The following is a 16,554-nucleotide window of genomic DNA, read 5'->3' as shown; positions in this document are numbered from 1 at the left end:
AGTTAAAGAAACTCCTAGGAGTAGGTCCGAGAGTTATCTGACTAGATGACCTCCTGTTGGCTGCACTTAAGCTCCGCTAGTCCTGAATGTTTAAAAGAAATACTCAGCTTAATGAGTAATTCTCAAGCTGCATTTAGGAAGCTGTTCTGTTTCTTCAGGTTTTAACACCTTGAAAGGGTCAAACGAAAATACTTTAGCTGTGGTGCTTTGGATCTGATTTTGCCTGAAATCACGAAGGGCTGCCCAGGTGGCTCAGGGGTCAGAATCCACCTGCGGATGCAGGAGATGCCGGAGACACGGGTTCAATCCCCGGGTCAGGAAGATCCCCTGGAGGAGGAAATGCAAACCCAATCCAGTATTCTTGCCTGGAAGATTCCATGGACAGAGGAGCCTGGAGTGCTGCGGATTACAGACTCATTGAGTCGCAAAGAGTCAGGCACAACGCAGTGAGACCAGACAACAGCAGTGAGTCATGAAAGGCACAGAGCCTGTCAGCAACGGTTGCAAAAGACGCCAATACGGCAGTGGGTTTTTTTGTCAATTAATTTATTTATTTTAATTGGAGGCTAATTACGTTACAATATTGTAGTGTTTTTTGCCATACAGTGACATAAATCAGCCACCGGTGTACATCCTGAACCCCCCTCCCACCTCCCTCCCCATCCCATCCCTCAGGGTCATCCCAGTGCACCAGCCCGAGCACCCTGTCTCGTGCATCAAACCTGGACTGGCGATCTGTTTCACATGTGATAATATACATGTTTCAGTGCTATTCTCTCAAATCATCCCACCCTCGTCTTCTCCCACAGAGTCCAAGAGTCTGTTCTTTACATCTGTGTCTCTTTTGCTGCCTTGCATATAGGGTCATCATTACCATCTTTCTAAATTCCATATATGTGTTATTATACTGTATTGGTGTTTTTCTTTCTGGCTTACTTCACTCTGTATAATAGGCTCCAGTTTCATCCACCTCATTAGAACTGATTCAAATGCATTCTTTTTAATAGCTGAGTCATATTCCATTGTGTATATGTACCACAACTTTCTTATTCATTCATCTGCCGATGGACATCTAGGTTGCTTCCAGGTCCTAGCTATTGTAAACAGTGCTGCGATGAACACTGGGGTACATGTGTCTCTTTCAATTCTGGTTTCCTCGGTGTGTATGCCCAGCAGTGGGATTGTTGGGTCTTATGGCGGTTCTATTTCCAGTTTTCTAAGGGTTTTTAAAACTGTGTGCCAGAATCGTCTGGAGGGCTCATTAAAATAGCTTATTGGACACCACCCACAGAGCTTCTGATTCTGTAGATCTGTGATGGGGCCTAAGATTTGCATTCCAAAGAAATTCCCAGCTGGTGGTGCTGCTGCTGTTCGGGGCCCACATTTTCAGAACCATTGTTAGAAGGGTCAGGTAAGTGACTTCTGTGAGAGAAGCACCTACGCTCTGCTGTCCAGTTCGGTGGCCAGGCCCAAGTGGTCACTGAGACCTGAAGTGTGGCTAGCCACATTTGAACTAGAATGTGCTGGGGGGGGAAAAAAAAACTATACTGGATTTTGAAAACTTGGTGAAAAATAAAGTATCTCAATAATTTTTAGATTGATTACATGTTGAAATGACAATATTTTGGATAATCTGGTTAAATAAGATTTATTATTTTTAATGTGGCTACTAGAAAAGTTTTAATTGCATATGTAGCTAACATTTTTCTTTTGAACAGCACTGGCTGGAAGAATCAGAAAGTAGAGAATGATGGGTATTAGTGAACCACAGAACATTCAAATCCCAAAAGTTATAAACCCTTTGGGGGGGCCAAAGAAAATACATCTGTTGGTCAGACTGAGCCTGAGGGCCTCACTCTGTACCCAGACATTTGCTGCTACAATATAATACAGATGCTATGCAATATCATTTTACCTTGCTCTCAGCATTAATCAAGTACCATGTTATAATCACTGAAGTAAAAGCATTAGATTATAATAATGAAAAATATTTCTGTTGAACTTCTGAATGAAAAAACCCATCAGTCTTTTGAAGTTCTCAGTTTTCTTTCATTAGATTCATTTCACTTATCCTTGCATTATAGAAAGGTTATATTTTCAAAGTACCTTCATTTCTTCCAAAGACTTAACTTTTTAACAATCTATGAAACAGCAGTGAGAACTGGTGTTGGTATTCTTATACAAAATATTTTGTAATATTTAAGAGATAATAAAGTAAGAAACTAAATTACTTATGAAGTGGTTCACACAGTGAAGAATCTGCCTGCGGGAGCCATGGGTGCAATGCCCAGGTCGAGGAAACCCGCTAGAGAAGGGAACGGCCCCACGCTCCAGTGTTCTTGCCTAAAGAAATCCCATGGACAGTGGGTCCTGGCGGGCTGTAGTCCATGGAGTTGCAGAGTCAGACACAACTGAGTGACTCACGCTGAGAACGCTGAGTTTCAGGACAAAACCAGCCCTTGGACTAGTCTCTAGCCCAGGCCTTTCTCTGCCAAGCCACTCTGCATCTTTACTTTCCATCTCTACAACATTGTAATGTAAAAATAAATTAAAAGTAACAAATTGAAATGTATTTGAAAAAAAAAAAAGACTGTGATAAAATCAAAATGTAACGAACATCACCCTTTGTCGTTTAGTCACTCAGTCATGTCTGACTCTGCATGGATTGCAGCATGTCAGGCGTCCCTTTCCCAGAGTTTGCTCTTTGTCCACTGAGTCTGTGATACCATCCAACCATCTCATCTTCTGTCCTCCCGTTCTTTTCCTGCCTCCAATCTCTCCTAGCAGCAGGGTCTTTTCTAATGAGTCAGCTCTTCACATCAGGTGGCCAAAGTATTGGCGCTTCAGCATCAGTCCTTCCAGTGAACACTCAGGACTGATTTCCTTTAGGATAGACTGGTTTGATCTCCTTGCAGTCCAAGGGACTCTCAAAACTCTTCTCCAACACCACAGTTCAAAAGCATGCATTCTTCGGCTCATTTTCTTAGCACAGAAGTCCATTTAACTCTTCAAAGTATTAACTAGTATAATACTTTGCAGTACTATACTACACAGTATATTACTGTGAGGTTCCTTTGTAATACTCTGACCTCACCTCTCTGTTTTACCTAGGCAACTGAACCACTATAAGAAAGTGCAAGTGTTAGTCACTCAGTCGTGTCCGCCTCTTTGCAGCCCCATGGATGGTAGCCTGCCAGCCTCCTCTGTCCATGGAGTTCTCCAGGCAAGAATACTGGAGTGGGTTGCCATTCTCTTCTCCAGGGGATCTTACCAACCCGGGGATCAAACTCAGGTCTCCTGCACTGCAGACAGATTCTTTACCATCTGAGCCACCAGGGAAGGCCCGAATTACTGTAAGCATTTGCTAAACTTTAAAAAGTTGTGTTTTCTCCACAAATAATTTGAGAGTAGGTTCGTTTCAAATAAATTATTTTAATAATAACACATTGTGCCGCTTTTTTCATATTGATGTTATCTTGGCTCCCTAACAGCAAAGTATGCTTTTAATTTTGTCTTGCAACCATGAACCAGTCTGTCTTTACCTTGCAACCAGAACTGCCAGTGAATAATGCAGGGGTACAGGAGAGGTTCACAGTCTTTGATCATAAATGGAGTAAAAATAGCTAGTCTAGATCATGCTCTTGTTGTCAGTTGCTAAGTCGTGTCTGACTCTTTGAGACCCCATGGACTGGAGTACGCGAGGCCTCCCTGTCCCTCACCATCTCCCAGAGTTTCCCCAAGTTTATGTCCATTGAATCAGTGATGCTTTCCAACCATCTCATCCTCTGTCTAGATCATGTCCAAACCTGTAATCTTGACTTCATCAACCTAGAGTCACAACCAGATATCCAAATGCTCTGCTGAGGAAACCTTTCTTTGGGTAGATAATTAATATAAAAAAAAAATGGGAAGAAAAACCCACTATCACTATAACATAATGAACTTATGTTATTTAGTTACTCTGTCATGTCCGTTTCTTTGCAACCCCATGACTGCAACCCGCCAGGCTTCCTTATCCTTCACTATCTCCTAGAGTTTGCTCAAACTCATGTCCATTGAGTCAGTGATGCCATAGAACCATCTCATCCTCTGTCACCCACTTCTCCTCCTGTCCTCAATCTTTCCCAGCATCAGGGTCTTTTCCAGTGAGTCAGCTTAACTCTGGTTAGTGATCTTAAGTAGAGCTTACTTATCTTCAGTAAAAGGTAAAATTCTTTTCATTTCATTTTTAATAAAAAAAGAGTTCTTAGATTTAGTTATACAATGTTATTAAATCATTGTGACACTAATAATACCTATATCAACAGATAAATAGTTGGATGATTTTATGATTTATCATGTAATTTCTACTTGTCAAGCCATTATTGCCTTTGTTTTCAAAAGATGCATACCTATTCAGAAGAAAGATTATGAAATTTCAGTGTTTCAGGAGGTTTTTTGAAGCATGACAATAGAGAGGTCTGGAGAAGCTAAGTGGCTCATGCAAAGTCACCTAGCTAATGATCTGAAAAGCCAAAATTAGAACCCAGGCCTCCTTACACATTGTGCAGGACCAATCTGTAGACTATCATTCAAAGAATATTCCTGCTGCAATCAGGAAATTGGGCACTTTGGGGGAACATGTATAATATACTGAATATTTAATCCTCCTAGCTTCATTAAAATTTATGGCTATGTGATTTGCATAACATTAAAAACTTTAATCTGCAATGAATTGTCATGTGGCCAGTAATCTCTACCATAAAATTCATAATACATGGAAATTCTATAATATTATCATCATTTCTTAGGAGTATAAATTAATTAGTGCATCCTTTCCTTCCCAATAACTTTCCTCATGCCTCTTAAAGTGGAATTTGAAATGAAGTAAACAGTTTCTGCTCCTGATTTAAAGTCTCAAAGATGCAAATATGGAATGGCTTCACATATGAAATCTGGGGTTTTGTTCACAAAGTTGGATAAAGCAGCTGTTGTTGACTGAGATGCCTACCTAGGAACTGCCTCTTTCCTGTGTTGAAAAAGAGGCTTGTAAACAGTCTCCAAAAGCCATAGCATTAAAATGATGTTGCCTCCTCCTTGGTGGCTGAGATACTGATCTTCTGAAATGTGATTATGATTCCCTGGGGGGAAATTCTGTGAGTCCATAAGTTTGAGGAATTTGGGAGTATTAAAGGACAGCGGTTCATTTATGTACAAGATTTCTTCCAAATTAGATGTTATTTTCCTTTTCTCCTAGTCTCTGGGGAGAAGGCAATGGCAACCCACTCCAGGACTCTTGCCTGGAAAATCCCATGGTTTGAAGAGCCTGTTGGCTGCAGTCCATGGGGTCACTAAGAGTGGGACGCGACTGAGCGACTTCACTTTCACTCTTCACTTTCATGCTTTGGAGAAGGAAGTGGCAGCCCACTCCAGTGTTCTTGCCTGGAGAATCCCAGGGACGGGGGAGCCTGGTGGGCTGCCGTCTATGGGGTCGCACAGAGTCGGACACGACTGAAGCGACTTAGCAGCAGCAGCCTAGTCTCTGGAGTACTCCTCTTTCTATACTCATTAGAAAACCTTCCATGACCTTCTATATTTAACATAAGAATATTTTTCATTAACACCAACATATTAAAGGAAAATTATTAAGCACCTGATTAGACTTAATCACATATCTTTCATCCCTATGTTTTCTTTTTGAACTTAAAAAAAAAAAGAAAAGAAAACTCATACAACAGAAATACCCAAGAGTTTAGGACAGACAAGAGTGGGAGAAAATACCATAGGAATGAAGAGAGTTGTTTGGGGAGATTGGGATATTCATCACAACCATCTTGTTTAAGCTCCTGATTAACAGGAGCTTCTCAGGGGGAGAGAAATTTAACTATAGACTAGTGTTCCGTTCAGATCAGTTCAGTCGCTCAGTCGTGTCTGACTCTTTGCGACCCCATGAATCGAAGCACGCCAGGCCTCCCTGTCCATCACCAACTCCCAGAGTTTACTCAAACTCATGCCCATTGAGTCGGTGATGCCATCCAACCATCTCATCCTCTGTCGTCCCCTTCTCCTCCTGCCCCCAATCCCTCCCCCAGCATCAGGGTCTTTTCCAATGAGTCAACTCTTCGCATGAGGTGGCCAAAGTACTGGAGTTTCAGCTTCAGCATCAGTCCTTCCAATGAACACCCAGGACTGATCTCCTTTAGGATGGACTGGTTGGATCTCCTTGCAGTCCAAGGGACTCTCAAGAGCTTTCTCCAACACCACAGCTTGAAAGCATCAATTCTTTGGTGCTCAGCTTTCTTCACAGTCCAACTCTCACATCCATACATGACCACTGGAAAAACCATAGCCTTGACCAGATGGACCTTTGTTGGCAAAGTAATGTCTCTGCTCTTTAACATGCTGTCTAGGTTGGTCATAACTTTCCTTCCAAGGAGTAAGCGTCTTTTACTTTCATGGCTGCAGTCACCATCTGCAGTGATTTTGGAGCCCAGAAAAATAAAGTCAGCCACTGTTTCCACTGTTTCCCCATCTATTTCCCATGAAGTGATGGGACCAGATGCCATGATCCTAGTTTTCTGAATGTTGAGCTTTAAGCCAACTTTTTCACTCTCCTCTTTCACTTTCATCAAGAGGCTCTTTAGTTCCTCTTCACTTTCTGCCATAAGGGTGGTGTCATCTGCATATCTGAGGTTATTGATATTTCTCCCGGCAGTGTTACATTATTAGATACTAAAGTATTGAATAATATCCAAGAAGGAGAAGTTTTGTATTAACATTATACTTTCCTTGAAGTTTATACCCTAACTTGGAAAGAGCTTCTGAATTTCCTTTCATAACGCTGAGTTCTTCAGCTTCCCGGCCTATTTTGGACAAAGCAAAGGGCAGGACGGGTTGAGGATGACACAACATTTAACCACTGTCATCAGAGTTGGTTACACTTGGTATGAACAGAAATAAGAAAGTAGTTTGCACTGCTTTCATTTCTTCTGAGGGCAGGCCACGGTGGATGATACTGATTTTGTAAGAGGGTCAGAAACCATATTTAACCACTTAGACATACCACACTTGTATTCATTAAGTTTGAGAAGATTGAATCTTAAGTATTTAATTAAAATGACATTAAAACTTTTACTACATATTTTTGTATTAAGAGAAAGATTCATCAGGGAATTGCAGAGGGCAAACGAAATCATCTCCAAGGAAAGTAACAGAGAAGGAGTCAGGCTGGGATTATCAACCAAAAGCATGGCATTCTCCTGTGTATCTGACTTGACAGTAGGTCACATGCCTTATAATATAGACTTTCTGCCATGCTTTCTTCTACATGGCTGCGAGGAGTCCCAGCATAAATGAGAGTGCCATCCAGAAAGACCTGGATGCTTCATCAAAGGCCATGATGGAGAGGGTGGAGCAAGAAGGACAAGACTATAGTCTAAAGCTTATTGGATCCAAGCAACTTAACTGTTATCACCAAATAATGTGCAGAGCAACTTCCAGTCAAGATGAGGACAATGGATTACGCAATCATGGATATTAACCTTTTTTCTCTACTTTAAATATCACGTTAGGGCACCGAATAAGAATTAAGACCACATGGGCCAGGGACAAACCAACACCAGATAGACAGTTGAGATAAAGTTCTAATGACTTTACCAGAATGGAAGTAAAGACCATTAGACTCACGTACTGAAGGCAACTGAAACTGGCTTTCCTGGTTAAAGCCAGGAACTGGAAAACTACTGCCCACTGTGATCTAAGACTAAAATAACTTTTGTAGACCAGTAAAAATGTGAGAATTTTTACCTCTACCTCTAGGGTAGAGGGCCTAATGGCTTCCCTGGTGGCTGAGTTGGTAAAGAATCTGTGTGCAATGCAGGAAACCCCAGATTCCTGGGTCAGAAAGATCCCCTGGAGAAGGGATAGGCTACCCACTCCAGTATTTGGGGGTGACTCAGATGGTAACGAAGAGACCTGGATTTGATCTCTGGGTTGGGAAGATCCCCTGGAGAAGGGAATGGCAGCCCACTCCAGTATTCTCGCCTGGAGAATCCCCACGGACAGAGGAGCCTGGTGGGCTGCAGTCCATGGGGTTGCAAAGAGTCGGACACGACACAGCTGAGTGACTAAGCAGAGCACAGAGGGCCTAACACGCAGCATCTGCAAAGTAAGGGGTCACAAACCTGGCTGAGGACTGGCTCCAAGAGCTTTTCCAATCAACTGAGTGTTGTATGTCCAAGCGGAAATTTCACCCACCACCACCACCCGGACACTCAGACCTCCTAAAGAAGCTAATCTTCACTAGAGATGGGCTCACAGTCAAAGACTACAAAACCTAAAATGAAGGCAAATGCCAAGAAAGAATGTCTGTAGATGAAACAAATAGAATTTACATCTGAAGAACTACAAACAGTAAAGCAATTGCATAGGGGCTCTTAACATACAGATGTTCAAAATGTTTAAGGAGGTAAGGATTGAAATAGATCCCATAAAATAAGAACAGAAGGTTAAGATATAGGAACAAGCGGATTTGAAAAAGAAACAAGTAAAACTCTAAAAATTTTAGTGCCAGCTTCTATGATTCAATGAATTCACAGATAGATACTGACTTAAAGTTGTTCCCTGTAGAATACCTCACTCATTACTGGGGGAAAAACACACAGGAGCAAAATCAGTTGCTTTCTAATGTCTGAATTATAACATAAGCTCAATAAAGGGAATGCCCTTTGAACAGGATGGTTTATTGAGCTCTCCATCACGACAAGAAACTTACAAACACTGACCTTACTCTTTCTGATATTTAAGAAGATACTTTAATAGATTATCCTAAAATATAATTACTTGGTCTCTTAGTTCTCTCTTTATTATCATAGGAAACTTCGTGGTATTTTTTTTTCCCTTCAGATTGTAAACTCATTTAAAAAAGGAGCTTCTAAAAAAATAAATAAATAAAATAAAAATAAATAAATAATTAATTAAAAAGGAGCTTCTAATGGACAATTTAATTAGATTGGTTTGGGCTTGAATAAAAGCTTAAGGAGGTATTAATATTCTAATCAATTTTTAGGAATGTGGATGAACCTAGAGACTGTCATACAGAGTGAAGTAAGTCAGAAAGAGAAAAGTGAATATCACATATTAACTCATGTATGTGGGATCTAGAAAAATGGTCTGATGATCTTATTTGCAAGGCAGAAGTAGAGACACAGACATAAAGGACAGATGTACGGATACCAAAGGGGAAGGGTGGGGTGGGGAGAACTGGGAAACTAGCATTGACACATATACACCATTGATACTAAGAAGAAAATAGGAAACTAATGGGGACCCACTCTACAGGGAAGTCTGAGCAGTGCCCTGTGGTGACCTAGATGGGGAGGAAATCCATGAAAGAGGGGGTATATGTGTATGTGAAGCTGATTCACTTGGCTATACAGTAGAAACTAACAAAACATTGTGAAGGAACTATACTCCAATAAAAATTAAGGAAAAAATACAAAGCTGTTCTTGAAAAGTCAAAAAAATATTCTAATCGAATGTCTTGGGGAAATATTCTTAGAATTAAAAAAAAAAAAAGATAAAAAGAAAATCTTTCTTGGGTTTGTTTTTAAGAACCAGAGAAGTTATCAAGGATTGCAAGGTAATTCCTACTAAACAACCCGTAGATAAATGTGGTGTGGCCACCATGAGCCAACTTTGTGTTTGCAGCAGCCTGAGAGTTCCCACCTGACTCATGGAAAATGTATTCAGCTGCTTAAGATTAGTTTTTACTAATACTTTGTTAGAACAACCGCTTGGTGTTTTTAGCCTTTTAATGGCCAGAGAAAGAGCTTACCAGTGATAAACTTTTTTTTTTTTAATCGCTCATGCTTTTTTGACTTATGGCTGAACCAGCCCTTGCTTTGCATTCAAAATAATAATAGTAAAGATCCACATAAAACACACTTATTAAATACTTACTGCTTGAGAGATAGACCCAGTACTTTTAAGTTATCTCATTTAATTACAACAATTTAGTGCAATGAGAGGCATTGCTCCTATTTCTTATAGATGAGGAAACTGAGGCTTACATCCAGAGAAATGGGATGACTTACTCAGAGTCCACATACCTGTGCGTGGGAAAGGAAGATTTATTGACAAGCATTTTGACTCTGAATTCCATCTTCCTTTCCCCAAGAGATGATGTTGTGGAGCTCATGTAAAGCGCAGAGCCTGAGTAAAAGCTACAGCGAGACCCAGAAATAGAGAGGGCCCCCCGCCCCGACGTTTTCACTCAGCATCCTACCCGCCTGTGACCCTACTGGGAGAAGCAGCAGAATGAAACAAAAAAATAGCTGCTTTCCGAGACTCAAAAGTTTGGAGCCCACATCTCTTCCTCTTTCAGCTGCTCACCAAAACAGCATCCTCTCAAGCTTCAAAGAGAAGCAGCCTAGTCTTCTCCATTTGTTTATTATCAATCGAAGGTGCCTCCACTCACAGGAGTTCCATTTTTCTCTGCTTAGAACCAGCTCTCTCCAGGGAAGGCTATGGGTGGTAACAGTGCAGACTAAGAGAACGATATTTTTTACACACCCGCATGGCCCGTGGCACCCTTCCATCCAGGACACATTCATACACCATCCATGCCCAGAAGGTTCTGCAGTATCTATAAATTTACCGGAGCCATTTCCCATAGATGAAGCTGCAGGCATTCATAAAGAAGGAGAAGTTCAAGCGATGACAACATCTCTAGTCTACCCTAGCTGGCCAGATGCTTGCCTTTAAGTGCTAACCACTCTGATTTCCATACATCCTCCAAAGCCTACGCGCCATCTCTGGGAAGCGTCCCTGATCATTCTCAGAAATCCTCACCACTAGGCAGGGTCGGTAATAAATACAGAACATTTCACATGCCTACGGTATGGTATAAGGATTCAACACATTAGAGACAATTCTGGCTTTAAGACTCCTAATCCCCCAGCTAGACTATGAGGAGGAGCAGAAGGACTGTGATTTTATTAACTTTGCACTCCTTACCCCAACACATAGCAGGTGTTGAGTGAACATCGGATGAAAGGATAACGGCCTGATGAATGCACCGTTTGCATTTCTGCTTCCTTGTGCTTGTCCCTGATGTTTTCATCACTGAAGTTCCTCTCCCTCCCTCCTCACTAGGTAGGAAGTCTTGGTCATTACTTACATAAACATTTATATAAAAGGTTCTTCCAATTAGTATACTCAGTGCTATGCTCAGAGTTTCTCAAGTAATATTCACTAAAACAATAGATGCCTCACTCAAATTTCCAGGGATGTTGCTCTAGCTGCTCAGAGCAACCTTTTATATTAGTCAATACGGATCGATGGAAACTTATGAAAAGGCTGACCTCACAATGTGAAAGAATTGGACTATAAATCCATGTTTATAAATTGGTCCTTTCAAATACAAAATTTTCCACAGGGATTCTTTTATAAATGATGGTTCCAGTTCAGGCCTACTCAATAAAATTTTACCCCCTCTAGACAAAAATTAATGGAACCAACCAGAGTTATGTGCCCTCAAAGTAAGATGAAGAGAAGAAAGAGAATTTCCTCCCTGCTCTTGGGCACCCAACTCAGGGCACCCAAATTTATTCCTGCCTTTTAGTGCCCTTATGCCCAAAGTGAAACAAATATTTAACTCTCCCTATGTTCAGTTACAGAGTTATGGAGTTCAACCCAGGACATTTTTAATCTTTGAGATTCTATAACCTTGACATTTTCAATTTTTCCTAGGCGAAATCCAACTTATCTCAACTAGATATTAGAAGAACAAATAATTAATCCACATTAAGGTGTAAATGACTGCTAGCCATTTATGAAGTATTTAATTTTTAATAGAGAATATTTGTTTACCTAAATGAATATATACTTTTAAATTGGCATAATTTTAGTAACTATGACTTTTTTAAAAACTGAAAAATCAGGAAAGTGTAGAGAAATCCTTCTGGGTGAAAAAGAAATAGGTCAAACCTCCCTGGTAACTTAGCCCTAGTTTCTATTAAATTATTCCTTATTTTCATCTTCTTTTGTTTTGTAAACTACAGATTTCTAAAAGTGCCAAGGGTTTATTTTGTCAATTTAAATTGGGTTGGGTTTAGGTTTTAGCTTATTATCAAAGGTGAGGCTCAGGTTGACACTGAGCATTTTCTATCAGATTCTTTGGGAGCAGAGTGTGAATTGATTTCATTAGCCCCCTAGAAATTAGTCTCAATACTGTCTGCTTACAGCTTTAAGTTATATAATATTCACCCATTCATGTGTTCACCTGTTTTCTTACTCATCAGACATTTACTGTCTGCCTTCTGGAAGGTATGAGGGTTTACACTAGTGAGCAAGATGATTGCCAAATAGGCCTTATCCTCAAACCGCTGACAGACGGGCGGAGAAGACAGATAAGTCAACATGTCGTTATCACACACTGGGCGAAACCTACATCCAAAGTGCACAAAACAAGGGAACAGCCAATTGCCCAGGCAAGTTAGGAAGGCCCCACGGAGCATGTGGCGTTTGCTTGTGGGTGGATGCTGAGACCCCTGTGAATGAAAAGATAAGAAAGGGATTTAGTTCATACAGTTCTGACTACAAAAGGAGAAGAGCCAAAAACCTCAGGTAGGGAGAATAAGTGCCCCCCAGGGGGAGGCAGAGAGACCACTTAAGACCCTCTTCTTCCCAGTGTTACATTTTATAATCTGGCTAATCGAGACTCATCCTTCTCACAGCCCCACTTCACTACTGCCTTAGGTGCCTGTGCTCAGCCAGCTCTCCCAGACACTAGATGCAGCTCTCCTGGGAGGCTGCTGCTGCTGCTGAGTCGCTTCAGTCGTGTCTGACTCTGTGCGACCCCATAGACGGCAGCCCACCAAGCTCCCCCGCCCCTGGATTCTCCAGGCAGGAACACCTGGGCAGCCTAGAAGTGTCTTATTCCCGTTCCTCTTCTTACCCTGGACACTTTGCTACAAGGGGAAGCAAATCTAGGGACCCATGCTCTTCCAGGGACACACTCCTGGTGGAGCAATGGGGTCTTTAGCCAACTTTCCCCTGCCTGGCCAGCCTTGCCAATGCCTGGGGCTGTCTTTCAACTCAGAGCGTGCCTGTGCCCCATCCTGCCATGTGACCCTCACAGCACCTTCAGCTTCCCTCCAAGGGTTTTTAGATAGACTCTTGTATACGGCAGAATATGATGCTTCTCTAAATCACATCAATGAGAAGCTTGATTGTTGATTATGTAAAATATTGGAGCAAATATTTGCAGAGGTCTTTATGGAGCTCATTTCAGAGTATCTGATTCTTCCTAAAATCCTAAAGAACTGCTGCTGCTGCCTTGAACCCTGACAAAACACATTTTATTGTTAATCCTGACCTAATCTATTCATTTTACATCCTTTATTAAACAAATGGTTAATTGAGATTAAACTCCAGAAATGGCTTGTGGGCACAAAGTTAGGAGATTCAGGCCCTTTTGCTACACTGAGTTGGAAGTTAAAGAGTAAGTGGTGACTGCATGTAATGACCTGGAAAACCATACAGAGAATGCTGTTCCCCAAAGCCTTCAGCCTTCCCTTTTATCCCCTCTTAAATCAATTCCTCAGGCAAATCCTTCCTCAACCTAGAGGCAGGAATTCCAACCACTTAAGAGAGGATGCTAATCATCTTTATACCTAAGATTGTGAGATGAAAGGAATGGTTCAAAGAATAAGGTACAGATATGTCACATTTCTGAGGTTTAAGACAATTAGCTTTGCTTACCTAAGGAAAATCTCAAGTCTTTCTGAATAACTAATTTAATTCAGTAGTATTTTCTGAGATTTATATTATGTTTTTTAATCTAGGATTTAGTCTTAGAAAAAAAGGCAAAGGACCTATGTGAGTATTCACCTAGGAACCCACTTCCATCGATCTGGGGGATATTTATCATTCCCTAGAAAAGCAATGTGTTCTGAAACTTAATTTAAATGTGCAATCTTAGATTTTTATCTGCTCACAGCTTTTCTCCAGAAAATATGATCTTATTTCTTTTCCTAAAACTAAAGTTAAGGTACTGTATTTATGAATAAGAAATAAAACTGTTTGTTTACAACTGGACGTTTCATTTTTTTCATTTTTATTTTTTCTAGGTGCATTTGGCATAGTGTCTGAGACTGACTAACCCAAGAGATCAAAATGATCCTCAACTCTTCCACCGAAGATGGTATTAAAAGAATCCAAGATGATTGTCCCAAAGCTGGAAGGCACAATTACATATTCATCATGATCCCTACTTTATATAGTATTATCTTTGTGGTGGGGATATTTGGAAACAGCTTGGTGGTGATTGTCATTTACTTTTACATGAAACTGAAGACTGTGGCCAGTGTTTTTCTTTTGAATTTAGCTCTGGCTGACTTATGCTTTTTACTGACTTTGCCACTGTGGGCTGTCTACACTGCTATGGAATACCGCTGGCCCTTCGGCAATTACCTGTGTAAGATCGCTTCAGCCAGCGTCAGTTTCAACCTCTACGCCAGTGTGTTTCTCCTCACATGCCTAAGCATTGACCGCTACCTGGCTATTGTTCACCCAATGAAGTCCCGCCTCCGGCGCACAATGCTTGTGGCCAAAGTCACCTGCATCATTATTTGGCTGCTGGCAGGTTTGGCCAGTTTGCCAACTATAATCCACCGCAATGTATTTTTCATCGAGAATACCAATATCACAGTTTGTGCTTTCCATTACGAATCCCAAAATTCTACCCTCCCGGTAGGGTTGGGCCTCACCAAGAATATACTGGGATTCTTGTTTCCTTTTCTGATCATTCTTACAAGCTACACTCTTATTTGGAAGACCCTCAAGAAGGCTTATGAAATTCAGAAGAACAAACCAAGAAAAGATGACATTTTCAAGATAATTTTGGCAATCGTGCTTTTCTTTTTCTTTTCCTGGGTTCCGCACCAGATATTCACTTTTATGGATGTGTTAATTCAGTTGGGCCTCATCCGTGACTGTAAAATTGAAGATATTGTTGACACGGCCATGCCCATCACTATTTGCTTGGCTTATTTTAACAATTGCCTGAATCCTCTCTTTTATGGCTTTCTAGGGAAAAAATTTAAAAAATATTTTCTACAGCTTCTGAAATACATTCCCCCAAAGACCAAATCCCACTCAAACCTGTCAACAAAAATGAGCACACTCTCCTACCGCCCCTCGGAAAATGGAAACTCTTCTACCAAGAAGCCTGCCCCATGCCTTGAGGTTGAGTGACACCCTTGAAGCCTGTCTGCGAAGTCACCTTAAAGAAGGAGCAAGAAAAGCATTCTTGTGCAACACCTCACTGCCAAGTGAGCATGGGCTACACTTCAGAATTAAAGGAGAAATAGATCATGTGGACTGGACTGATGCGTCTACAGCCCTGAACAAACGTTCTGCCCTTTGCAACTCAGCAACGCGAAGCCACATTCTGCCATGTTTTGCATGAGACAGCTGATGCCCACTCAAAGAACTGATGTCAGAAACTGGATGAAAGCGTTGATTTGGAAATTTTACTGGGAGAAGTGTCCTCTCCCTAGGCTGCTCTTGTTCTGTTATTTTTGATTTCCACATGAAAGTACTTAGAATATGTTAAACCTCAAGAGGAGCAACAGGAGAGAGCTTAAGACTGCCATGCCCAATTTCCAAAGGGCAGCAAAGCTTTCTTGCCTATTTAGCCCGCTTGTACCTGCTACTGCACATTTCATACAAAGACTCGCTAAGCGGTAGTTGTCAGGTTTCAGAAGCTTTCCTGAAATCCAACCCGTGTCTTATAGATTCACACTGCCAAAGTATGCCAGCTGAGTGGCTTATTTGTATAATGATGTTACTGTAGTCATGTATAAAAATTAAATTACTTGTAAAGGTGTTATTCCAGTCCCAGGTAGTCGTTTTAGTTTTATTTCAGATCTGAGAAGTATATATATTTTGTGGTGAAAAGATTATATATCATAAAATATGCCTTACTGTTTAAAAAAGTATATATTCAACCTGTGCATGTATCTCTCTAAACTGCTGTTATCTTATTAAAATTTGGCAAAGTTGTAGTCACATTAAAATAATGTTATTGCAATGTATTTAATCTTCATTACTTAAAGTAGATTGTTGGTTTATTTTTAAAACAAGACAACTGTGAATAAGTATAAATGTATTTCCATTTAATTAAATCTTGATACAACTGATAGTTTAATACTGTTGGTTTTAGATTCAATATCCTGCTATTGAAAATACAAAGAACACACTTTCTTCCAGTGCACAACATGGAATAAATATACCATTTTGAGTTTTCCAAAGTTTGTCATGCAACAAAGAAAAAACTCGTTCCTTATAACACTAAAATAATACATTATTTTACACAAAATTTTAATAGGGTTTTTCTATTCACATGCATGATAATTGTAACAAATATAGAACATATAAGAATATATAAGAAAAAAAAGTCATATTTAGTTCTCCTGCTCAAAAATTACCATTTTAACATTTGGGTACCTTGTTCTACTTTTCTTGTATTCATTATACACACATACATGTTTAAATCATGATATAGAAATC

At 40.5% G+C, this 16,554-nt stretch overlaps 1 protein-coding gene across 4 annotated transcripts in view; it reads left to right on the top strand.

Annotated features, from left to right (window-relative positions):
• The window catches only part of AGTR1 (angiotensin II receptor type 1), a 50,985-nt gene extending 34,859 nt beyond the window's left edge, over positions 1-16,126 (top strand). For 2 of the 4 annotated variants that reach the window (XM_043474069.1, XM_043474068.1), the window contains exons 3-4: positions 11,008-11,133; positions 14,112-16,126. In XM_043474069.1, the coding sequence (XP_043330004.1) occupies positions 14,158-15,237 (1,080 nt within the window). In that variant the 5' untranslated portion in view covers positions 11,008-11,133; positions 14,112-14,157 and the 3' untranslated portion in view covers positions 15,238-16,126. The remainder of the gene's footprint in view (positions 1-11,007; positions 11,134-14,111) is intronic. The other 2 variants (XM_043474067.1, XM_043474066.1) reach the window with 1 other exon arrangement.
• The last annotated feature ends 428 nt before the right edge of the window (positions 16,127-16,554 follow it).

This window comes from Cervus canadensis, chromosome 7, assembly GCF_019320065.1.
Source record: "Cervus canadensis isolate Bull #8, Minnesota chromosome 7, ASM1932006v1, whole genome shotgun sequence".
NCBI lineage: Eukaryota > Metazoa > Chordata > Mammalia > Artiodactyla > Cervidae > Cervus > Cervus canadensis.
This window is presented reverse-complemented; position numbering and strand designations above follow the sequence as displayed.